The sequence below is a fragment of the Artemia sp. Qi Xiang Cuo genome, chromosome 15, assembly GCF_049724085.1.
Source record: "Artemia sp. Qi Xiang Cuo chromosome 15, ASM4972408v1, whole genome shotgun sequence".
NCBI classification, from domain to species: Eukaryota; Metazoa; Arthropoda; class Branchiopoda; order Anostraca; family Artemiidae; genus Artemia; species Artemia sp. Qi Xiang Cuo.
Window position 1 is genome coordinate 28,828,908 of NC_142808.1, and position 27,207 is coordinate 28,856,114.

A 27,207-nucleotide genomic window follows, 5' to 3' on the forward strand; every position below is an offset into this window, starting at 1 on the left:
AACTTTTAATTTCCGTTTGAATGATTCCTCCTGTGATCTTCTAAGACCACTGGGTCGATATGATCACCCTTGGGAAAAAACAAACAAACAAAAAAACAACAAATAAACACGCATCCATCATCTTTCTTCTGGCAAAAAATACAAAATTCCATATTTTTGCAGATAGGCGCTTGAAAACTCTACAGTTGAGTTCTCTGATGCGCTGAATCTGATTGTATGATTTTCATTAAGGTTCTATGACTATAAAGGGGGGTTTTCCCCCTTTTTTCGAAAATGAGGCACATTTTCCCAGGCGCTAAACTTTTTGTAGTTAAGAATAAACTTGATGATATCAGCATAAAAATCTGAATCTTTGATGTATATATTGGTATTAAAATTCTGTTTTTTAGAGTTTCCGTTACTATTGAGCCGGGTCGCTCCTTACTCACAGTTCGTTACCACGGAGTGTTTGACGATCAGATATTGAATTCAATTTTTATTTCAATTAAAATTAAGGAGCAACATTGAATCTTAAAACAAACAAAAGTTTATCCGTATATGAGGGGTATTCCCTCCCCCCTCCTCAGTCCCTCGGTCTTTGCACTAAAGTTTGACTTTTTGTCCCAATTCTATAAGAACGATTGCTGAAACACAAGGGCCGTTGAAGTAGAATAAGAAGCTTTTTAAAGCACTAAAAAGATTTAGCAGAACAGGCGAAGCATTGAAAAATGGACAGTTGCCTCTTATAGGGAACAATCTCTGTTGGTTTAAGTTTCAGTGTTGCTCCTAACTTTCATTTGAAGAAAAAATCTCTGAAATTTAATCCTCCATAAAAGAGACCAATTTTGGCAAAACTCTATCGTATTGTTGTAATTAAGATTAGTAGCCTATTACGTAAATTGTAAATAAGTAGACTTTCAAGTTTTGTTTTCATTTTGGAAGAGCGTACGTTTATCAAACAACTTTTCACTATAGCAAACAGATAGGTTCTAAGTAAATCAATCTTATCAGATTCTTCTAATTGTTTTTCGCCTATGTTTAAAAAGGATTCAAGGCAGAATATCAAATTTAAAATGTTTCCGAAAATATTTACCTGTTTTTACTTGTTTTGCATAACTGTGTCTGAAGGTAAGTTTTTACAAAGTTTCTATTCAGCAAGGACCTAATAAGGGAACTACTACATATTCAACCCTGCCGTGTCATTTAGTTCCCTTGTGCAGTTTAGTACACTTTCTATTTCACTTTCGCCATCACTTGCATAATTTTCAGATTATATATATATATATATATATATATATATATATATATATATATATATATATATATATATATATATATATATATATATATATATATATATATATATATATATATATATATATATATATATATATATATATATATATATATATATATATATATATATATATATATATATATATATATATATATATTTAATAGTTATGCAGTTGATAACGACAGTGGCGAAAACAAAGAGTGAGCATTTATTCTAGATTTCAAACATGGACAGAGGTCAGATCAATTTTACTGGCGGCAGATTAGGCGAGATAAAAGCTAATAAACTGGCTAAATAAAAATTTTAGTATCAGCCTCAGAGGTTTATTGAAAGGTATATAACAGAAAACATAATCAATTTCAGAGATAGAGATGTTTGGGATAAACGCATGGGGAAATGAGCATTCTTTGATTGGAAAAATCACCCCTAGAAAAAACAGAAAAAAAAGAAAGAGGGGAATAACACCAAATGTGACAATCTTTACCCGAAAAAAAAAATCTATTTTTGTACGTGGAAGGGTTAATCTCCCTTGGAACTCCCTTGAGTGGTTGAGTGGTTTCAACCTTTTTGCGGGTCTTTTTTCTGCTCATTTTTAAATTAAGTGAGAAGATCTTTTCTTAAAAAGAAGTTTCAAAGAAAATTAAAGAGCCATGTTGCTTGAAATTGCAGCGATTTTGAGTTTAAAATGAGTTTTAAAGCATACTAGCGCAAAATTGTGAGAGAAGAAGAACGAAGACTCAGCCCCGTCCTCTGTAACACCAACATATGCAATATTATATAGTACTTAAAAACAAAACGAACGCTAATATGGACAAAAAGGTGTTTTTTTTTTAAATTTCTATCCTATCTGGGAAAATCAATATGGATATCAACATGGTTGGAAAACAAAAAATTAAACGGTCAGCTTGAAAAACATTAAGAATAGTAAGGATATGTGACTGAGGGCCGTCATGTGACATAAAGCCAAAGGTTGCAGCGGTCGTTGCAGCTTAGTGACGGACGAAGTTCAGCCCATAGTAACCAAAAATTGTAAAATGTTCTTGAAAATTATTGTCAAGTGAAAAAAATTGTCATTTGAAGTTCATTCAGTAATAGTAACGAAATTGTAATCGCCATTGTCGAAAACCCCGCACGAGGAAATTACAACCCCCTACCTTGAACAACGAGGAAAACACTTGCATGGGTAGCACTTAACAGCCCTTGAAAGGCAATGGTATGGTATGCATAGGCATAATTTTTCTCTTCTGGCCTCATGACGGCCCTCATGTGACTGAGGGCCGTCATGCGACAAAGAGCCAAAGGTTGCAGCGGTCATTGCAACTTAGTGACGGACGAAGTTCAACCCATAGTAACCAAAAATTGTAAAATGTTTTTGAAAATTATTGCCAAAGAAAAAAATTGTCATTTGAAGTTGATTCAGTAATAGTAACGAAATTGTAATCGCCATTGTCGAAAACCCCGCACGAGGAAATTACAACCCCCTACCTTGAACAACGAGGAAAACACTTGCATGGGTAGCACTTACCAGTCCTTCAAAGGTAATGGTAGTGTATACATAGGCATAATTTTTCTCTTCTCCACTTGTTGCTACCATCTTAATAACAATAAAGAGAGAAGCAAAATCAAATGGTTTATGTAAAAAGGCTTTCGTCCTAATCCCCTCAGCATTGATTGAAATTTGAAATAGCCGTTTTGTTAAAAATAGTCGGATGGTCTTTCAATTATTTCTCCGACGATGCCATACCCCTAGCCCTTGGGCAAGGATTGTATACAAGGGAATTTACCCGTTGTTTATATGTAGGATTTATATCGGAAAAAGCAGGATTGTTTGATTCTGGGTGTGTCCGAAAAGGCTAAGAATATTAATGTGAAACTTAAGGAAATACTGAGGGCGTGTTAAACCAAATCAAAGACACTTTGTTCATCCAGTTCATCAAAAAAACATATATGAAATATCTAAAGAAGAGCTGAGGGTAGTAAATTGAAACTTTCAGGATATATTAAGGGGGATGTTGAAAAGTGTTCGGAGGGCACCCCCATGCTCATTGTAGTTGCCTTACCCCTAAAGATGTCCGATCAAAAATTGGAAATAGGTATTTTGTTCAAAATAGTCTAAATGTCAAATAAATATACCGACATGCAAGGCAGTATCCAGGGGGGTCGCAGTTATCGGGTTTGATCTCCTTTCCCTTAAAATATTTGTCCGGCTTGTGAAATGTAACAAAAATGTAGATAAACAAATTTTTGATGCCTTTTGAAACTTTTTTTGTAAAATTCATCGAAAAAAAATTACTATACTTCGAACAAAAATCCTGGATACAACCTTGTCACTGGGGATGACATAATCCCCAACATCCCCTGGGGCAACGGCTGTAAGCTATGCAAGCTGCCCGTTGTTAATATATAAGGATTTGTGTTGGGAAAAGGAGGCATATTTAATCCTGGCCTTCCAAAAAGGCTTAGAGTATTAAGCTGAAACTTTCAGGAAATGCTGAGGAGAATGTCATACAAAGACAAGACACACTATATGTAGATGGTTATCAAAAGGGCGTATCAGCAGTATCTAAGGAAAGGCTGAGGATACTTTTTCGACGTAGTACCCTAAACTATGTATGCTTTTCCCAGACCACATTGCCTTTCAATGACGAACAAATAAACGTTCAAATGGGGATAAATCCATTGTTCTAGACAGTAAAAACAGGTACAAAAGTCTAGATATTTTGATCACATATACAGCGATCGTAGTCAGTAGAAATACTAAAGCATTAAAATTAAAACTAACGTGTTTATGCAAAAATAAATGACTAACTTCTGGTTCATTCAGTAACTATTCTTTCTGAGAGAGTTCAATAAACAGGGTTCATTTAATGTCTTGAGATGTCTAAATAAATTGACTTATCTACACTAGAACGTTAATTTTTTCGGCTGAGGATACTAAGTTGAAACTTTCAGGTCATGTTGAGGGGGATGTTGAAGAGTGGTTTGAGGGTAACCAGCCCTCTTCGTCGTTCTAAGACGCCCCCCCCTTAACACTGATAGATACTTTGAAAAGTCATTTTGTTCAAAATAGTCTAAAAGGTCTAACAACTATGTCTCCGGGGATACCTTGCCTCCCCCCTACAGCCCCCGGGTGAAGTAATGTAAATTATGTAATTTGTCCATTTTATATGCAGGGTTTATCATTAAGAAAGGGGGGGGGATATTTGATTTCAGGCGTGTCCAAAAAGGCTAAGGATATTGAAGTGAGTTTTTCGGCGATTGTTTAGGAGGATGGTAAACTAAATGAAAAGACACTATGTGCATCCATGCTATCAAAACGGCGTATCTGTAATATCTTTGAAACGCGGAAGGGTGTTAAATTAAAAATTTCAGGGCCACTACTACTGCTACTGAAACTGCAACTGTGACTGCTTGCGACTGCAACCACTTGTGAATGCTATCGCGCACACGCGTGACTGCGACTAAGGTTAACTGCGACCGTGACAACTTGCAAAACGGTATATTTTCAATATTTCAAGAACAGTTAGGTGAAGGGCATCAACCGAACAGGAATTAATTAAAAAAAACTTTCCGAAAAAGAAGTTTTTCAAAGAAAAGTAAACAGCCATATTAAACTTGCAGAAACAAGTCGTATAATAATTAAAATTAAAAAGGACCAAAAATTACTATTAAAGAAGAAATAAAACGCAAAACAAAACAAAATTAGAATAAATGACCATGTCAAATATAAAGATAACAGAAACTGATATAGATCAAAAATAAATCTTATAACGAGTAATAACTGTACTGAATATTCAAGTCAAACTTAAAACGAACAAAAGTTACTACAAATAGAAGTTTGGCTATTGCTCCCTTTCCCCCAAAATGAAATAGTTCTAAAGCCGAATGTGTCATTTGTGCTTTACTGAAAACAAAGTATATTATAAAAAGAAATTTTCTTAGTTTGAAAAATAAAAAATACTTTAAAATCTTGAATTGCGCTGAGATTTCTAAGAGCTAATATCATTGCATATTAAATATTCAGCTTCTTTCGTTAGCTTTTTCCAGTCAATCCAGTAGAAAATTCACAAAAGTTGTGAAAATTGATTTGTAAAACTTTAGCCAATGGAAAAGCCTGAAAGCTCCTTGCATCGTCATGAAGGGTTGAAAGTTTAGTGAGGTTTGTTTTGAGAAGGGAGAGACATGACTGTCATTTAGAACTATCCTTGAGGGTAAAGACAAGACTAAGTTTCGTTCAAAAAAAAATTGGTTGGTAAAATGCAGTAGGCCCTAGGCGAAATATCCTTTGCCAGATCCAATTCTTGGCCCAATGGGAAACAAACCAGAAGACAAACAATTTTTTCAACTGAAAGTAAGGAACAACATCAAAACTTAAAACAAAGAGATATTACTACCTATATGAGGGGGGGGGGAATGCTTCCTCCTCAAAACCTCGCTCTTTACGCTAAAGTTTTCTTATAAGTTTTAAAAAGGCTCATTATTCTTGTTAAACGGCCCATGTGTTTCAGGAGTCGTTCTTTAAGAATTAGGACAAAAAGTTAGAATTTAGCTTAAAGAGCGAGGTATTGACGAGGGGGCAGCCCCTGTGTTTCAGGAAATGTGTTCCTAATGGGCAAAATTTAAAATTTAGCTTAAAGAGCGATATATTGAGGACCATTATACACGTAACAATTTTTTGTTCGTTTTAAGTCTTGATGTTGCTCCTTATTTTCAGTTAATTTTTTTTTATTTTATTTCTAATCGTTTTTAAATAATGCCGAGAAATCCGGCTCCTCTCCCATGGGAAATTCTTTCACTCCACAGAAAATCTCTCCATGGAAAGTTCTTCCCACGTAAAGTACTTTCTCTCAGGAAAATTCTCCCCAGATAATTCCATTCTAATTGACAATTCCCCGAGAAAATTTCTTGCAAACGATTCCGCGTGAAAAATTTTCCTTAGCGCACTTTCATTTGAAGAAGACATTAATTTTTGTTTGTTTTTAAAATCATGCCGGGAATTCCCTCCTTCGTGGAAAGGTTTTCCCGCAAATGCCCCCCCCCCTCCCCAACCCCAGTAGAATTTTGCTCCCGCATAAAATACCCTCTGGAAAATTTATCCCGTGGAAAACTCCCCCATGGATAATTTATTCCGTGGACCCCCCCCCCCTATGGAAAGATACTCTAGACAATTCCATCCCGGTAAAAATACACCCCCCCTTTCACAATTCTCCTTAACATCTTCACATGTAAAATTGAGTCGGTAAACAGAAAGTAAGACAAATAAAAAAGAATTTCAATCCCCAGTGTAAAATTTTCCCTGGAAAGTTAACTCCCTTTAAAAATTTCCTTCCCACGGAAGATTCCCCCTTGGAAAATACCCAGTAGAAAATTCACCTCCCCCCCCCCACAAAACAATGTCTGTACACTTCACAATAAAATGTACTATATATAAACAATGGGAAAATGTCATGACTTACTGACTTTTCCCAAGGGACTGGGGGGGGGGGGGCTCATGTTATTCCCAAAGGCATAGTTATTGGACTAATAAAATATCCTGAGCAAATGGCTATTTTATAGTTTTTATCAGGCAAATTTGAGGAAAATAGGTTAGAGGGAGTGGGCTATTTGCCCTACAATCTTTTTGGTCGCTTAAAAAGGGCACTAAAACTTTTAATTTTTCTTCGAATGAGCCCTTTCCTGATATTATAAGACTACGTCATTATCACGACTGTCACACGGAAGTAAAAAGCAAAGCTGAAATTTAAAAAGAGTAAAAATAATTACTTCACAGATTATGCAAGTTGCTTCTACAAAACTAGCTCAAATTAACTGACTCGGTAGAATTCTAAAAATTAGCACTTTACTGAGAATAAAAAACCTACCTCAAAAAAAGAATGTTTTTTTTAGGAGCAGAAAATTTTAAGTAGCATGCAGAAAATAGAAGATGATGAATAAGGCTCTGAATTGTGTTTCATCGGCCATGATATCGACAATATTTAGCATACAATAATATCATACTGTCTTACCAAATATGTGAAGCAATAATTTTTTTTGATTTAAGTTCTAACTTTGCTCTTTACTTACGTAAGAAAACCTATATTTTTTCATTTGTTCAATTCTTTTTTTAAATGTACACAATAAACCTCACAAAAACATCTTTGTTTAACTAAGGTTATGCAACTTGTCTTGTTCATCCTTTTCAATAGGGTCAAGGAAATTAAAGTCTAAAAGACTTCGTGGTAATCTATCCGTGGCGTCGAAAAACTTCCCTAATCGTGACAATTGGGAGATGTATCACTGCACAAGAGGTAGAGCTACAGGAACACTACCGTCAAACAAACCAACAGCCACAGTTGAAGAACTATTGATAAAGGGGTTAGAGAACCATGAACTATTTGGCGTATCAAATTTTTTTTTTTTTTGGGGGGGGGGGCTAGCATAATTGTAGATAACATTTGGACATGGGTGTGAAATCGGAAGGGATGGTGGGCAATGGTCAGGAATATTTGTTCTAGCGTTATACTGGTTTGGTAGGAACCAAGTTATATTTGAAGAGGAGCCTTTTCTAACTAAAGTTTCCAGATATTTGTGGGGAAGGAGGACAAGCTGGGAGCCTTCCTGCAATTGTCGGATCGATGGGGCTAAAACGGGGAATACTAGAGAGGGACGAAAGGATTAGGATTAGTAAGGGTGTATGCACTTTCACGGGTGATTGCACAAGAATATACACTACAGTTTCACGTGCGCATTGTAAAAAGCGAGCAAACCTTTACCTATAAAGTGAACAAACATGTATTGGAACTAAGGTTGAGACTGTATAACACAATCAGACTGGTTATTGCTATTGAAATGAAATATACATGGAATTTCACAAGAATATACAGTACAGTTTCACGTGCACATTGCAAAACGCGAGAAAACCTATAAAGTGGTCAAACATGTTTTGAAACTATAGTCGAGATTGTATAACACTAGCAGACTGGTTTTTGAGGCAACACCCATTTTTAAGGGCCAATCAGAGACAGCGGAGGTTATTCTATATACGATAACTTGATTGGTAATTGGATTCAAATAAAAGGAGTGATTTTCATTCGTCCTTGAGATTTTGTATATAATGCTCATGCGTTACGATTAAATTTTCATAAGGTTCTAGCATACCATGGATAACACATTTGATATTATTGACTTTGAAGCTTTGGATACATCGATTTATAGTGTGAGTTCAGTTTACTAAATTTTCTTAATTTATTTCCAAATAAAATCATTTTACATAGTCATCCCTCCAGTAAATTCAAATTCAGGGCATATCCCCACCCCCCACAATACAAACTCTACTATATAATGTTTATAGTCGATAGAAAACGTAAAATACGCTCTTTTTTCCATTACGTAAACCCCATCTTCCCTCCCCCCTCTGTTTACGAGTTTAATTCATTCATTAGAAATAATTCTTTCGTTCAAAATGTCATTTCCCATCGTGCATTTAAAATGTGCTTTCGTTGCAGTGTAGATTAAAACCATGTGTGTTTAATCTTCTTACAAAAAGGGTGATTTTCATAAAACAAACTTCACACGCTTGTGTTATCGGCACTGATTAATTAAAGAATAGTAGGCTAAACTCAGAATTGATATACTGCCAAATCGTATTCAAAATATTTTCTCGGAAAGAAGTTCAAGTTTTGTATTAATTTTGGATATCTATGGATATTCGTTGAATTATATCATTAATGAAGTTGCTATTTAAAGAATAGTAGACTAAACTCAGAATTGATATACAGCCAAATCGTATTCAAAATATTTTCTTGGGAAGAAATTTAAGTTTTGTATTAATTTTGGATTTTAGCTCGCCTTTAACAAACTTAGTCATAGCTAGTTGAAACTGTGCATAAATATCTTTATTTTTAGTCTAATTGCGTAGGTACTAAGGGAATATTGACCGTTTTTTTTATTTTGTGTGTTTTCGCAAGAAAATAGCTCGTCTTTAACATACTTAGCCATAGCTAGTTGAAACTGTGCATAAATATCTTCATTTTTAGTCTAATTGCGTAGGTACTAAAGGAACATTGACCATTTTTTTTTATTTTTGGTGTTTTCGCAAGAAAATAGCTCGGCTTTAACAAACTTAGCCATAGCTAGTTGAAACTGTGCATAAATATCTTCATTTTTAGTCTAATTGCGTAGGTAATAAAGAAACATTGAACATTTTTTTCTGATTTTGTGTGTTTTCGCAAGAAAATAGCTCGTCTTTAGCAAACTTAGCCATAGCTACTTGAAACTGTGCATAAATATCTTCATTTTTAGTCTAATTCCGTAGGTACTAAAGGAAAATTGAACTTTTTTTTCTGATTTTTTGTGTTTTCGCAAGAAAATAGCTCGTCTTTGGCAAATTTAGCCATAGCTAGTTGAAACTGTGCATAAATATCTTCATTTTTAGTGTAATTGCGTAGGTACTAAAGGAACATTGAACATTTTTTCTGATTTTGTGTGTTTTCGCAAGAAAATAGCTCGTCCTTAGCAAACTTAGCCATAGCTAGTTGAAATCGTGCATAAATATCTTCATTTTTCGTCTAGTTGCGTAGGTACTAAAGGAACATTGAACATTTTTTTTCTGATTTTTTGTGTTTTCGCAAGAAAATAGTTCGTCTTTAGCAAACTTAGCCCTAGCTAGTTGAAACTGTGCATAAATATCTTCATTTTCAGTCTAATTGCGTAGGTACTAAAGGAACATTGAACATTTTTTCTGATTTTGTGTGTTTTCGCAAGAAAATAGCTCGTATTTAGCAAACTAATTTTTCTTCTGTAAACTAATTTTTCTTCTGTAAAATTCTGTCTACTAATTTTTCTTCTGTAAAAGAGGGTTAGTTATTTCAATCTAAATTTTTCTTCTTTTTTTAAGGAGGATTCCGACAATTACTCTCCCCCTGAAAAGAGAGCAAGAGGGACCGATGTCACACCGATGCAAGCTGCAAGGCCTTCCATCATAAGATATGCTGGTTGCTTTGCACATGCTCTGGACCAGGCATTGACCACACAGCTTTTAATGCCAGGAGCTCCTCACGCCAGTGTCAGCTCTGCGCAAACCTCTATGCAACCTGGCAGAAAATTGAAAAGAGAGTGGACGGCTTCTAATAATGCCTCAGACCCGTCTACTCCAGATCGTTAGGTCGCCCCCCATCATACTTTGCCAGGTCCTTCAGGCACACAAGTGCAGTCTGAATTTGGAAATGTAAGCATTTTACCTCTACCTTCTACCTGATTTTACAAATATCTAACTATTTCTTTCCAACTTTTTTTTACCCTATTCTTTTCGCCATTTTTTCAACACTGTAAGAGTGTGTGTCAGAGATATTAAAATATTAATCTCCCGCCCCAACCATTGTTTTAAATTTCTCTGTTCCCCTCAGAGATATCTAAATATAATGTAATTTTTTACATGATATAGGTGGGGTCGGTTTAAAAGCATCAATAACTAAAAATATTTTTTATAAACGAAAATGCGAGCAAGCTGTATTCGAAATACTTGCACACAGAGATGTTGGCAATTCGCCCGCATTCATCAAATTATGAGGAGGTTTTTCTAGATTGGGTTAATAGTATTCAAAGTAAATGGGAAAATTATAACGAGGGGGTAGCGGGTCGATGGTTTTATTTATTGAGAGTTTAAACGTTAATATTTGTAGATTTAAAAGGATTTTATTGTAAGAGGGGGAGCGGGGTATATTGAATTAAAATATCATTCAGATTAAAGGGTTGTAGGGGGATACAACGAATCTGTTTCGATACGAGGCTACAGTGTTTCAAGTATGCATTTTTAATTGCCCCGTATAGACCTCTGCGCGATAATGCATCTAAGAAAAAGTTGGATGAAATGGCAGTTAATGGTAGGGAGGGTTCAAAGTTCCCTATAGTAGATTTTAATTCTTCAAATGGTCAATTTCCCGTGAAACTAAAAGGAATAGATATTTTTGAGTGGCCTAATGCACGTTTAAAGATTGGTGTCACGGTGTTGCAGTATGAAACAGAATTTGAGGACGGGCACCGTTCCGATAAGAAGGGCGTATTATTTCCAGTGAGGGCTCCTTCAATTGAATCAGTTGAACATTGGGTGTGGCTTTTATACACACCACCCACAGAGCCTGTTTCAATTGGACATTTTAATCAAATTACCGATATTAGTAGGGTTCTAAGTGAGGGTAAAAAGGGGAATGGTGTGTGTTATTACTGTCCAACATGCCTCTCAAGATTTCGCTCGGATTTAAAGTTAAAGCATCACATGAAACGCTGTAAACGTCATGGATATCAGGCTGTGGAAACGGTAAGCGAAGATAGAGCGATCTTAAGTTTTAAAAATTTCCAGAACACGCTCCTACAGAGCAATAATATCACTTTAGACTGTGAAGCGAAACTCACAGACGTGTACGATTCGTCAAATCCAAATCGTGTTAAAATACATGAAGCCATAGGGGTCTCTTACGCTCATGCGCAACGAGATTCCAATAATACCATGTAAGTGCTGGATGTAGTTGAGATGTTGGGCGATGGTGAAGACTGCATGCGCTCAGCATTGGTCAGTCTAATCAAAACAGCGAACGGTGCAATTTCGCTCCTTCGTTACACAAACTATCCTATGCTCCTATAACAAGATGACAGATTGGCCATTAAAATCGTAAAATATGTTGGGTTTGCAAGGGGGAATTTGATGATGGTGTTGGGAATGGGGGGAGGGGAGGAAGGTGATTGATCATGATCATTTGTGGCAGGATATTACATCGGGGGGAGTAACATCAGAGGGGTAGCACATCAGTCGTGCAATTTAAACGTTAGACAGCAATATTTTGTACCTGTTTTTATACACAATTCCAATTATGACTTAAAAATTGCTCTACCGGCGTGGGCCCGCATTGCCAAGGGTGGAGTTGTAGATGACTCATGGATAGATGGTTCTTTTTCATATAATATCATACCCAAGTCATCGGAGAAGCTACTGCTGCTAGAATTCATGTGGAAAACAGTTGAAAAGGGTAACACGTGCCTGAATAAAATCAGTTTTTTAGACTCTTTCAGCTTCTTCCCCAAATCCTTAAGTCAATTGATTCTGATACAGAAAAGTGACAATTTTGATAGCTTCCCCCTCCTCAAACAGCGCTTTCCCGATGATGAAATGTATGATTTATTAACGTGTAAGGGCATATATCCATATGATTATTACAACTCCGCCTCGAGGCTAGATGAGGTGTCATTACCGCCCATTGAAGCTTTTTACATTTCTCTTACTGAGAGTGAGTGCACCACTAGCGACTACGAATTTGCTAAGAGGGTTTGGGCAAAGGGCAGATGTAAAAATTGTTTGGGATTATTGTAAACTTTACTTGGCCAGTGACGTACTCACTCTTCTGGACATTGTGTTCAAAAATACGGATAAAATCTATGGAGAACTTAGGTTGGATTTAAGTTTTTATTTTTCCACTCCGCATCTGGTGATGGCCTTGATACTTAAAAACAGCAAAGAAGAAATAGGTCTGATCGCCTTTATGGATCAGCATCTGTTTGTAGAGAGATCAATGAGGGGTGGGTATGTTTTTGACCGGGACCGTATCATGAAAACTGATCCGACCGGACAGCACACCGATGAAAAGTTAGACGCAGTTCTTTTGGATATGAATTGCCTTTACCAATCGGCAATGTCTTACTACTGTTTGCCGTCTGGCAATTATAAATGGCTTAACAATCTGTGTGCTTCCAATTTCCCCGACATTGCTAGCATTTAGGCGAATGGGGAACAGGGATGGTTTTTGAAATTGACGGTGAAATACCCATAGAAATCTAGACTCGGTTAAAAGACTTTGTTTTTCTGTGCATAAATAGACCGGTGGGTAGGGACTCTCTGAGCCCCTACAATTCATCTTTAGTAGAGGATGGGAGTATGCAATGGGTACCCTCAAAACAAAAACTAATTGCCGACCTGAACCCGAAACAGAATATCGTTGTTCATCACGTGTTATTGAAATGGATGGTGTTCAATGGTTTCAAACTCACAAAGATTCATAGAGCCCTCCAATTTGATCAAAAGCCTTACATGAAAACGTTTATTGACACCTTTGTGAGTAAGCGTTCACAAGCGAAAACGAAAGTTGAAAAGAAGTCTAGAAACTCATTTTGAAATCAGCTTTCGGTAAAATGTGCGAAAGCGTACGAAACAGATGTCGATCTGACATTGTAACCAATCCCAAAGATTGTGCTCGAATCATTGCGGATCCAAACTTCACATCGTTCACAATCATAGACTCTAATATGGTGCCCCTACAACGCAGGAAAAGAAACATTGTTTTAAATAGAAATATTGCAGGCGGGAGTGCAATAACTGAAATATCTAAAAAACTCATTTTGTCATTTTATTATAATGTATGCAAGGTACAGTGGCCAATTGAGGGACAAGTTAAAAGTGCATTACGGGGACACTGATTCCGTCCTGTTAAAAGTCAAAACTGAAAATCTATTGAATGATTTGGAAAATGGCGAGTACATTAGCTCACGAATAGACTACACTAATTGGGATGAATCCTTCTACCCAGAGCTAGCGAAACGACAGGCCCCAAATCAATTGTTAATGTTAAATCTGAAACGGGAAGTGATCTGATATCCAGTGGTGTTTTTCCTGGGCCGAAGGTATACTGTGTGGAAATGCACAACAAGGATATCAAGCAAGTTTGCAAGGGGGTACCTACACACTTTGTAAAAAATAATTTCGACATGAGTGTCTATAGAAACTGTATGGAACGTAGTTTAGTACCAAGAGCGAAAGTCATGGCGATTTGCTCTTTACAATTTAAAAACTACACAGTTAGAGTTGAGAAAAACGCCCTGTCGGCCATATCGGACAAAGTCTATGTACTTGAGTATGTTGTGAAGGTACTACCACACGGTCACTATTTAATCTCAGACCGAGTTGAATGTGTAGAGTACAGAAAACAACTCGGTCTATAAAAATTAAATTAAATTCATTAAAAAAGTATAAATTGGGTGGGAGGTTTTTTTTTGGGTATTGGGTATTTTTAAATTCTTTTTTTTATATCACAAACAATTTTCAATTCGTGTGTGTGTGTGTGTGCAAGGCAGAGCGATTTCCACATAAAGTCCACTATTTAATGCCCCGCCCCCGGCCCGCCGCAGCGGGCCCCGCGGTGCTTCCCGGCCCGTGGTGCTTCCCAGCCGCCGCAGTGGCCGCCCCCCGGGGGGACCCCATTTAAAATGCAAAATGCTGTAAATAAAAGTATGATATTATTTTAAGTGTGTGTGTGTATATTCTAATCAATCAATCAATCAATCAATCAATTTATTAATACTAAAAAAAACAAAAACAATAGAATTACAAACTTAAAAATTTAAACACGCCCAAGAAGCTAAGCTTGTACAGGGCCAATAAAATAAATAAGACACTATTATAAAGCACTAAAAAAAAAAAAAAAAAAAAAAAAAAAAAAAAAAAATTATAAAATAGAAATTTTTTAAAATATTAGAAAAAATAGTATAAAAAAGGAGAATTATTTTAAAAATATTTAATTAAAAAAAAAAGAAAAAAAAAAGAAAAAAATGTGGATATAATGAAAAAAATGAATAAAAAAGGGGGAAAATACTATAATGGAAATACCCAGCGATAAAGTGCCTTTGCATAAAGAGATAGAGGGACATCAGGAGGGATGGAGTTCCATAGTAAAATAGATTGATAAACAGGAGACCTCTGACCTGCTGTCGATGAACGCTTAGGTAAAATGAACCTGCGATAAGAGCTACGTAAAAAAGAAGAATACCTACCTGAGCCTGACAGAAAGAAAAACTGCTGCAGAGATTGTGGGAGTCTACCTAGAAAAGCAGAATGTGCTAAATAAAGGTAACTTTTACCCACAATACGATCCAGCGGAGCTATTCCAGTATCATTATAAAGATCAGAGGAAGGGTAAAAACGAGGAAGAAGAAAAGTAGCCTTCACTGCCCTATTTTGGGCTCTTTGAAGTGAGCAGAGAAGAGATTTATTAGTACTACCCCAGACAGAACAGCAATAAGAAAGGTAAGGAAAAATAAAAGCATAATAAAGAGAAAGCATAACATCAGGGGGAAGAAATGAGTTAACCCTGTATAACATTGAAGATTGGCGGAGGACAAGGGAACGGGTATGAGTTATATGGGTTTTAAAAGAAAGAAAACAGTCAAGATACACAACAAGAAATTTCACTATAGTAGCTTGCGGTATAATATCATTCCCATAAGTCAGGATGGTTGGTTCCCCTGCGTCTCTCATACGATAAGGGGTTCTAAAGTGTACAATGGCACTTTTTTGGCTGTTGAGAGTCATACCATTTGACCAGCACCAATCTTTTACTTTATCAAGAAGACCTTCAGCTAGGGAAATGGCAGATGGCAGGTCCACTGCAGCAATGAAGAAGTTACTGTCATCAGCAAAAAGTATAGGGTGCACAAGGGGATGAAGACCATCAACAAGATCATTAATATAAATTAAAAACAAAAGTGGTCCAAGCACAGAGCCCTGTGGGACACCTTTCACAATAAGCAAGGAAGAGGAAGAAGTACCATTAACCGAAACATACTGATATCTCCCTGAGAGGTAAGACCTAAACCATTCAAGTGGGACTCCATGCACTCCAAATGAAGATAATTTAGACAAAAGAACAGAGTGAACGACCATATCAAATGCCTTTGAAAAGTCAAGAAATAGACCCAAAACACACAAGCCCTTGTCAAGATTAACACGCACAAACTCTGTTGCATCTGAAAGTGCATGCAAGGTAGAGAAACTGGGACGAAAGCCATACTGATGGTTAGTTATGAGAGAATTACCTGCAGTCGTATTACTACTAAATACAAATGAAGAGAGTCTACAATACACTACTTTTTCAACAACCTTAGAGATTACAGGAAGGAGAGAAATATGTCTATAGTTTGCAATTAGAGATGAATCACCTTTTTTAAACAAATGTACAACATTAGCAATCTTAAATAAATGAGGAAAAACACCAGAAGAAAGAGAGAGGTTAGTTATGTGTGAGATGGGGTTAGAAACAAACTGACCAATTTTTTTAAGAACATTACAGCTCAAACCAAAACCATCAACTGTACGGCTACTTGAAAGCTGAGAAATAATGTTAGAAATTTCGGTATCACTGCATTGAAAAAGGAAAAATGACTTTTCTGCTAAGGGAAAACTACTTACTCTGCTGTAGGGTGGATTAGGAACGGAAGGAAGTGAGGTGAAATACGAATTGACGGCGCTTGCTGAAGAATTTTTGTCCACGAAAGATCCATCAGCTTTCCTGTAGTGACAAGGGGGGGACTGTTTGAGTTTCTTGCGGGAAAGAGCTTCATTAACTACAGTCCAAACCTTTCGCAAATTCCCCTTAAACTCATCAATTCGACGCGACAAATATAGCTTTTTGGCTGCACGTACTGAAGAAGTAAGCACATTTTTATAAAGTTTATACTTCAAAAGATCATCCTGTGTCTTACTTTTACATGCAGCCTTAAACAGAGACGCCTTCATATGTGTAGCATTGATCAGACCTCTAGACATCCATGGACATTTAGGTCTGGAATTCCTTGGCCTCTTTCTAAGAGGAAAATGCTTATCCAACAGAGCTCCCATACGACACAAAAATAAACTCGTTGCACAATCAACATCATTAGCTTCAAGAACACTAGACCAATCATTACTCTGAAGACTATGTATTAAATTAGAAATTTCTTTATCTGTGGAAGTTCTAAAAGAAAACTCACCCCGCTCATCCACAACAATCTCAGTTTGAGGCACAAAAAGTGAAACATAAATAGGGAAGTGATCAGAAAGATCAGTGAAAACAAGACCAGAAGTAAACATCAAATTCGAAGAATGAGAAATGAAAATATTGTCTATTAAAGTGGCAGAATTTCTAGTAGGGTCATCACGAGAAGGAAAAAAAATTGAAGGAAGTAGACATGCAGAAGAAAGCACATCAAAGAGATGGTCCCATTCATCACTTGATCCAATATTTAACATATTACAATTAAAATGTCCGAAAACACAAATATGTTTTTTAGAGAAGGACACCGCACAAGAAAGTTGATCAAGCAAATCGCAGAATAAATGTGTTCGAAAAGGAGGGGGCTTATAAAACAAACAAATAGTGTCACATGAAAACTGGCTTTTCAGATCAATAACAAGAGAATAAACTGACCTACTATTTGACACTACTGATGTAAACAAGGATTCAAGGTCAGACCTTCTTCTAAACTCAATATCAGACTTTATAAATAAAGAAATACCTCCTGAGCACTTTGTTACCATTCTGGGGATATGGACAGCAACATAACCATGCATATCATAGGCTGTAAAATTTTCACCATCAGATAACCATGTTTCTGTTAAACCAATTACATCAAAAGGTCAAGAATTATCAGACCACAAATACGATTTCAGACTATCCCATTTATCTCTTATCCCACGCACATTCAAACAAAATACATTAAAACTACTATTTAAAGACAGTGAGGGTATAATTTTATCACAATAATCAATGGTAGTGTGATAATTACAGCTAGAATTAACCATAGATTCAAGGAGAGGGTCAAGCGTGTGAGTCTCTTGTTTACCAGCCCTAATTGGTTCATCAAATATAACCGAATTAAGAATAGAAGAATTCAAAAGAAAAGAGAAATCACCCATAATTATCACAAATAATAAATATACACATAGAAATATAAGTGGGATGGCACAAATTATCCAAAGTACTGGACCAAAGTATAATGTGACACCAGTTGCTATTACATGAGCTGCAAGTGTGCTGGACTGACAAAAAAATAATAGAAGTTAGGCTACATGAAGGTGAGATGATCAGAAAAAACATAATGAGATATCATTAAAATGAAAGTAGAATCAAAGTGTTGGCCCAATTTATAATGTGGGACCATAAAATTATGTAAGCTGTAACTGACTTGAGAAAGAAAGAGAGAGAAAAAAAAATATAATAGTAGTCAACCTACCTGAAGGTGATAGGATCTCAGACAAATATAAATGAATATAAATGGAATGACACAAATTATTCCAAATATTAGCCCAGAGTATACTATGGATAGTAAAAAATTATGAGAGCTGCATATATACTGACATGACAAAAAATTGATTGAATTCAGGGTACTCAAGGGTGATAGCATCAAAAAATAAGATAAAGAAATATCAATGAGATGGCAGATATTATTCAAAATAATGACCAAAAATATAATATGGGACCAGTCAAAATTATGCAAGTTGCATGTGTGCTGACATGAAAAAAATATGATAGAATTCAGGTTACAGGAAGGTGATAGGATCGCTAACCCAGATAAGGGAATAATAGTGGCATGGCACATATTCATCAAAATATTGGCCCCAAGTATAACGTGGAACCAGTCAAAATTATATGAGCTGCAATTATGCTGAAATGACAAAAATATGAAAGAAAACAGCCTACATAAAGGTGATAGGATCACAAACAAACATAAAAAAAAAAATAAATAAATAAATAACAGTGGGATAACATATATGATTCATAATATTTGCCCAAAATGCAATATAGGACCAGTGAAAATTATATGAGCTGCAAATGTGCTGACATGACAAAAACATTATAGAAGCCAAGCTACATGATGGTGAAAGGATCATAAACAAGCATAAAGAAAAATCAGTGGGAAGGCACATATTATTATAAGTATTAGCACAAACTATAATGTGTGACCAGTTGATATTATGGGGGTTACAAGTATAATGACACAACAAGAATATAATGTAAATCAGACAACGTGAAGGTGACAGAATCACAAACAAACATAAAGAAATATTAGTGGGAAGGGACATATCATCCAAACTATTGGCACAAAGTGTAATATGGTACCAGTCTAAATTATGTGAGGACAGTAAAGAATAATAGAGGAATATTTTAAGAACAACAAGTAAATCCCTACAGAAACAATGCAATATATTATAAGAAAATAAATCGAAATCCATCACTTTAATTTTTCTGCATTTGCAGCACAAAAATCAATTTCACTCTGATTATTAAACTTAACTACTCTTCCAGATTGGGTTTTATACAGGATATCACCTTTACTGGACCAAACATTACGTAAGCCAAGCTTTGACTTGGCATATAAAAGAAGTTGTAAGCGTGGTTTTGTAAGTGTCTCAGAAAATAGAATCCCTGATCCTTTCAAATCCTTCTTTTGTGTGAGAAGCAGTTGACGAACTCGTAAGTTGCAAAATTCAACAACTATGGGTCTGGGTTTTGCAGATGGTTTGCCAATTCTTTTGGCTCATACAACATCAGACTGAATAATTGGTATGCCAGGAAATTTCCCAGCACATAGTGACAGGAATTGACTTTCAGTGTTTTCAATGGAGGTCTCCTCTTTCACCCCAAAGACAATAATTTGGTTGCTCAAAGCCTGCTGTTCAAAACGGTAATTTAATCTTGCCAGGTTAGACTGGATAGTCTGGAAAGAGTTTTTAAGGTCTATCATGGATGACTCTAAAGTAGCCAATGAAGATTCAACTGAAAATATGCGTCTGTTATAGCTTTCAAGAGTTTTATCCACTAAATTACTAAGATCTAGGTTGAGGCCAGCATACACCTCCTGCTTGATTGCATCCAGCTTATCTGAAGAGATAGTGACATTATGTTGCATGAATTTCTGCTCCTCTTTCATTTTGACCTCTGCCTCATCTACCTGGGAAGAGATCTTAGCCAATATAAGGTCATCAAGTAACCCTTTCACTGAAGATTTAAGATTGTCAGGTTGTAGTGAATCTGCTAGCATTTTATGTTTGATTTTTATGCTATTTATGTGGTTAGTGAGCATGAGTAGCTGCTCTGAAACAGATTCTGATCCAGAGAATTGGATTGAGCTGTCAGACCTTAGTTCACGAGGTGGCTTGAGTTGACTTTTCATTTCTTATCTGAAGTAAACAACATAACAGGACCAGAAATTGGCCATTGTATAAGATAGTTTGTGTATAAGGCAGGATGTAGTCCACACTGAAGCAACAAATTTCTAATACCAATGCAGGGGAGTGTGAAATTTGAAGAACAGAAACCAATCAGCAAAAAACATCGAGCATCAACAGTAGCAGTGGCATAAACCCAAGGATTGGTTACTGTAGTCAAATTACAAGTTAAAGTTGGTATAGGTCTCACCTGATGAGTCCCCTCTTACACCCCAGGGGTGGGGGCTGCTATGTGTGCCTGCCTTTACCCACTGGTAGGTAGGTAGAACCTGTACTTCAGGAGGCTTAAAGTATTGCTGGTTATGCCAGAAAACCTCAAATTCTGATCTGATCTGATACCCACGTCTTTTCAATTTTCAAATTTTTCCATAAATGATGTATACATCATAGATGATGTATTTTTTTTTTAAATAACTAAAAAAAAAAGTGTATTTATTAAAGTTTTTTTTCTAGTGCTTATGTAAATGTTGTATTTTTTATTATAAATAAATTAAAAAAAAGTGTATTTTTTCGCGTTCAATTTTTTTCATATTCAATGAAGTGCTTTTAAAGTGCTGTTACTTTTATGCGCATAATAAAAGAAAATATGATTCTTTATTGATTTTGTTCTTCTCCTCATTATTCTTGAACGGACTAGTAATAGGGAAATTATTTAGTCATTAGTCAATTATAGTCTACAGTTAGTTGTCTAGGTGAACTGTTGAAGGGAACATATATCAATTTAAAACACCATTCAGATCGTTTCTGTGTGGTCTATCAATGTCGGGCAAAACAACAATCTTAACTAAAATAATTAAAAATTGTGATAAAATGTTTGTGGAAAAGCCGAAAAAATCTACTATTGTTACAGAATTTGGCAGGAGTCATACGATAAAATAAAAGCAATTGGTATATCCGGGTTTGGTGCAGATACAATTCATAGAGAGACTTGATGTTTTCAGCATTATTGAACCAAACTCTTGACTGATTATTGACGATCTGGCTGAATCTATTGAACAATGGTCCCAGGAAGTGCTACAACTCTTCACAGTTCGCTCTCATCATGAACAGATTTCCATCACTCTGGCTCTAGACGATCTCTTTCATCAGAGCAAAGTATGCAAACACTTGCATTGAACTGCACCTTTTATATCATCTACAGAGTTGTTCTTGATTCTAGCTCACTAATAGCCCTCAATAAGCAAAAAGGCCCTGGTGCCCTAAAATTTCTACTCTCAGCGTACAATCAGGCAACTAATACACCCTACAGCTACATTCTAATGGATCTAATCAAAACAAACCAGAAGATCTGCGTGTAGTCACAGATATTTTTGACAGTGAAATTACAGTATATATCCCCGTGAACAGTAAAAAGACCTATTAGTTGCTATCATGACACTGAAGAAACTACATGAAAATAGACATTTATTTTCAGTTCTAAGCACTTCAAAACCCTTGCTTAGCAAAGCCATACTCAAACATGGTATTGACAATAATTTCATTAATCTAATACTTTGTTTAATCTGAACTTTGTTTAAATTTGACCGCGGGTAATGTTCAACTGCCAGAAGTTGTTAAGCAACAGGCAAACCAACATCGTTCCATTGTACGTACATTGGCCTCTACAAAGAATGGCAAAAATTTTAAAAAGAAAAGACTTTTTCAAACGGGCGGTTGCTTTTTTCACACTTTTAATACCAATTATTGCAGAATTAGTGAACAGTTTTTTTTAGAGAGAGAATGACCAAGTCCCATGTATTACCTCTAACGGAACTCGCTTTCTCACCGGTTAAACATTTTGCGGGCAATACGATTAAATTCCTTGAAAATGAAACTACTAAAGACTATAAAAAACTGCTTTTACTTCAAGATGCACTTCACCGAGTGGACAAACATAAGCCCTATCGTGCGAAGGCCAGTGGTATTGATCACAAAAAAGAATCATCTCCTCAGGATTCTGCTGCTGCTGCTGCTGATGTAACACAATTAAAGGAGTAATTGTATTCAATTGTGTCTAAATTTGGAATTCCATTGCCCAACTCTTGTCTTTAAAAAATTAAACGACTCCTAACATATCTCATGGAAAGTGGTCAAGATCATGTTCAAGTTGATAGCAATGGGAAAGGGATTATAATTCAGAGGCAAGAGCTATAATCTACTTGATTTAATCTCAGATATGGTTAAAAATCGTAGACTTAGACTTAGACTTGACTTTATTTAACAAAAACATATACATAAATTTTGTACAAAGGAGAAGAGAGGAATCTCGTAATGTGTCCTTTATCAAACAATAGGGTTAAAAACATTACACTTCCCGCTAACATAACTTCAGAAGGAAAAGAAAATTTGATAAGAACATAATATGATTTAAATTAAATTAAAAAAAAAAAACATAACTTAACTATCGACTCACGGAGATAGGGATGGGATTTACTTAACAATTTATAAATAAATCAATAATACAATCAATCCCCGCTACTGTAGGCTGAAAGGACCATCTTTTTCAATTTCATTTTATATATGTATAGTGATGGCGATTCACTTACTAATTAAAATAACTTATATTTATTCGCAATATTAGGAAGTTGATATCTTAAACTGAGTCTTGATCTCTCATTTTTAACAAACGGGAAAAGAAACTTAATCCTAGCTCTTGATAAATGGCTATGTTTATTTTCAGCCAAAAGTTTCATACTATTGAAAAAATGATCTTTATGTTGCATTTTCAAAAACTATATGCCAAAATTAAGGTGCAAAATTTGTTGTAAATCAAGTATATCAAGAAATAGAAAAGATGTTTTAATTTCAGATAATTCCTCTGTCTTCCTAGGGTGTGCTAAAAAATGGTCCAGAATTCTTTTTGATTTATTTTGAACAATTTGGAGTCCTCGTAAATGTAAAGGGAAAGTCAGCATCCAAACAGTCGGACAATACTGGAAATAACAATCAACTAATGAAAAATATAAAGTTCTAATGATTTGGTATGGAAACAGAAACTTTAATCTGTGCAAACAACCGATATTCCTGGACACTGCTGCTTTAAGTTTACTAATATGCGTCTTAAACGACAGAGTTGAATCAATATAAATACCTAAATATCTAAATACATCTACTCTTTTTATGGAGGAAGCTCCAATATTAATAATTTGAAATGACACACGCTTCACTGACCTCAAACTTCTCCCAAAAACCATAAATTCCGACTTCTCTAAATTAGGTATTAATCGGTTAGCATGAAACCAAGAATTTACATTCAAAGCAACAGTCTCCAGGGACAATCGTAGGTCCTCCTCGTTGCCCACCTTCAAACTAATTGCTGTATCGTCCGCAAAGAATATTGGTAACTCATCACCTGAGGGCATGCAATTTGGAAGATCATTTACATAAATCAAAAAAAGTATCGGCCCCAATACAGATCCTTGCGGTACCCCTATATTTTCTAACGTGAAAATATGAGATGATTCTTCACAAACTTGGACTTTAAAACTTCTTTCGGATAAATACGATCTCATTAAATCCAGAGCTATTCCACGGATTCCTATATTTTCCAGCTTATCAAAAAGAATTGCATGATCTATTGTATCAAAAGCTTTTTTTATGTCAAAAAATATAGTTGCCGCCAAATAACTATCATCCAGAGCCTCTGATAAGAAATGATGTAAAGCAGCTACTGCTTGCTCTGTTGATCTACCACTCAAAAAACCAAACTGATTAGGAGAAAAAACTTATTCTTTTCCAGAAATGAAATAAATCTACTTTTTTTTATCTTTTCAAAAACTTTAGAAACAGGTGATCGTAAAGGACTATTATCATTTGACGCTCATCTATACAACTTTCTAAATACATTAAACTTCCCCAAAAGCCTTATTAGCAATAGACAAATTCTAAAAAAAATTAAATGAACATGCACCATCATCATCAACAACAACATTAAAATATGAACATGAAGAGGAAGAAGAAGAAGATTTTAAATCAATCTTGGAAAAATACTAGCACACCTAGTAGAAACTTGACAATGGTGATGAGGAGGAGCATACCATTGATAGCTGGACAAAAGCGAAAACGTATCAAGTCGCCATCACCCCCATCGCCAACCACTAGTATACAAAAGGGTAGCGGACGTTACACTACGTGTTTACGTTCAAAATGGTTGAAGTTCTGAAAGGTGTTTATGAAAATATTGGTGATGCGGGGAGTTTAAGTTCCCCCACGACTCTTTCCAAAGTTACTGGTGTTCACACTAAAAGTGTACTAGACTATCTACAAAATGAATCAAGTTACACTCTGCATAGAAATCATGCACTTCGTGGTAATCATTATCGAAAAACTAAAGCCTTTTTCCCATTACATATAATGCAAGGAGATCTCCTAACTCTAGATGAGATTCAAAGACGTCACAATACACCGTACAAGTACATTCTACTTGCAATCAATGTTTATAGTCGTTATGCGTATGCAATTCCATTGGGGTCAAAGAGAGGTGTTGAAGTTGCTCAGGCTATAGAAAGTATTCTCGAACAGGATTCGTATAAAAAAAATTCAAACGGATCGCGGTAGTGAATTTGTTAATCCCCATGTTGCAAAAGTACTAGTGAAATATAATACACTGCTCTATCATACTCATAGTCCTATAAAGGCTGCATTGGCCGAACGATTGATAAGAACTATTCGACTTTTAATTTCAAGATATTGTACATTGAAAAATACACCGGCTTTTATTCATGATTTATATGGAATCATGTTGATCTATAATCAACAACCTCATCGATCATTGTCCAACTCAGCCCCAATAGAAGTTCTTACTTCTGATCATGACAAAATTGATACCTGTCCTCAGCAATTTTCAAAATAAAAAAGTGTGAAGAAGAAAAAATTTAATGTTGGTGACATTGTTCAACTTAATAGAACAAGTAATATTTTTAAAAAGGACACTTAATTATGATCCACTGAACTTTTTAAAGTGGCGAAAGTCCTTGACAATGAACCCATAACTTATCGTCTGTGAGATACCAAAGATGAAGAGATTCTCAGCAGCTTTAATGACTATGAACTACAAAAAGTTAAAAATAATAGTGAAATCTATCAAATTGAAAAGATATTAAAGACTCGTACTCGCAGGGGTAAGAAACATTTACTTTTTCGGTGGTTCGGATACAACTCTGATTTAGATTCTTGGATCAGTGTTGAAGATATTGACAACGCTCAATGATTTCTATGTAACATTTATGTCCAACGTTTCCGATCCTCTCTACAACGACTTGAATAAGAAAAGTGATTTTTGGACGAAACTCTCCCCCGCCATCAAATTTGATGGTGCGTATGAAGTGGCTCTTGTCAACTGTATTCTCAAAAATACCTATGACATCCTGAGAAAGGATCGTGTGTATGAAATAAAAGTTATACCATTAGATTGGTCACTCTTTCAATTCAATTATATTCAAACTTTTTATTTCCTCCGAATACGAAGAGTAAAAATAAAAATAAAAATAATAACCGCTAATCAACAGGCCATAAAATTATTTTAAACTATATAACAACAAATCCGCAAAGGCCTTCAATCAAAATTACCACACAAATTAACACTTCATTCAATAGATAATAAATTAACACTTCACAAATTAACACTTCATTCAAAAATTAAATCAAATAAAATAAATTAAGCTTCGTGTTCAGCTCTATATAAATTATGAGAAAAAACATTTAATTCGGATAAAAAATTCTTTTGCTTTTTCTCCAAAACATCAACAGGGTTTTTTATTTTATATGCATTCATTAAAAAAGTATTTGATTCAGATTTAGAAAAGCGGCAAAGGAACTTAGCAAAATAAAAAAATGTGGTTTTTACATGCTCAATATTACTAATTCTAAAAAACGGGAGAAGCGATGAAAAAACTAAAATTTGAGGCAAAGCGACTGTATAATATACCCGAGCCAGTAATTTCTGAGAAAGAAGATCGCGAAGACAAATTACTGCCCCGAAACTAGACGCTATTCTACTTTTAACTGCTTTGGAAATAGAAGCACGGCATAGGGCTAAAGTTGGTCCATAAGGCACACCAAGATATAAAAAAGATTCCAAAGGTTTTAAAATACTATCATAAATACGGACAGAAATTTCTGAATTAACGAGAGCATTAGCGTTAGGACCAAGAATTAAAAACTGTCACTTTTCAGGGCGAAAATGAAGTCCATGCTCACTAAAAACCTTTGCTAAGAAATCTACATTTTGTTGAAGTGACTGAAGTGATCGACTCAAAAGGAGTAAATCATCTGCGTAAGCAATCCACGACAGAACATAACCTTTACCATAAATAAAAGTCAACTGAATTTGATCAAATAGCCCCGATTGAGTAATATTGAAAGTCAAAGGAGAAATAATGCTTCCTTATCTCAGCCCCCTACATAACTTAACATTATAATCACTAAACTGATTCTTCCACTTGATACGAATACAAGAGGAGCCATACCACTTTTTTAAAACCAAAACTACTGGTAGTGGGGCATTATTCTTCAGAAGCGCAGTCATAGCTCAAGAATGAATAATTCAATCAAACACCACTGCAAAAGCTGATATAAGTGTATAAACTTTATCCCGGTGCTTACAAAAGAATATTATTCATGAAAGGAGTGTATGAGCAACAGCCATGTTTAGACCCTTGCGGAACCCAATTTGATTCAGGCCTTGGTTGTAAGACTACAGATACTTTAATAAAACTAACTAAAAAACTTTGCTAATCTGACACGAAACAGTAATCGGCCTGTAATCAGAACATCGATTCTTATTCCCTCCTTTTTTTGAAAGGGGTGAAGTGGTAGCACGAGAAAAGCTAGTGGGAAGAACTCCAGAAGAAAGAATAGTAGTAAAAAGAGTAGCGACGAGAAGGATTGCTTTGGGGGATGCCCATTTTATATGGTTTGAATGTATACCATCATGATCAAAAGAATGCTT

At 35.5% G+C, this 27,207-nt stretch overlaps 1 protein-coding gene and 1 pseudogene across 3 annotated transcripts in view; one reads left to right on the plus strand and one right to left on the minus strand.

Annotated features, from left to right (window-relative positions):
- The first annotated feature begins 977 nt into the window (after window positions 1-977).
- LOC148943521 (trypsin-1-like) overlaps window positions 978-27,207 on the plus strand; it is a 202,723-nt gene continuing 176,493 nt past the window's right edge. For 2 of the 3 annotated variants that reach the window (XM_089101772.1, XM_089101774.1), the window contains exon 1: window positions 978-1,107. In XM_089101772.1, coding sequence (XP_088957898.1) covers window positions 1,014-1,107 — 94 coding nt within the window. In that variant the 5' untranslated portion in view covers window positions 978-1,013. The remainder of the gene's footprint in view (window positions 1,108-27,207) is intronic. The other variant, XM_089101773.1, reaches the window with a different exon arrangement.
- Window positions 6,959-18,103, minus strand: LOC148943522 (uncharacterized; annotated as a pseudogene).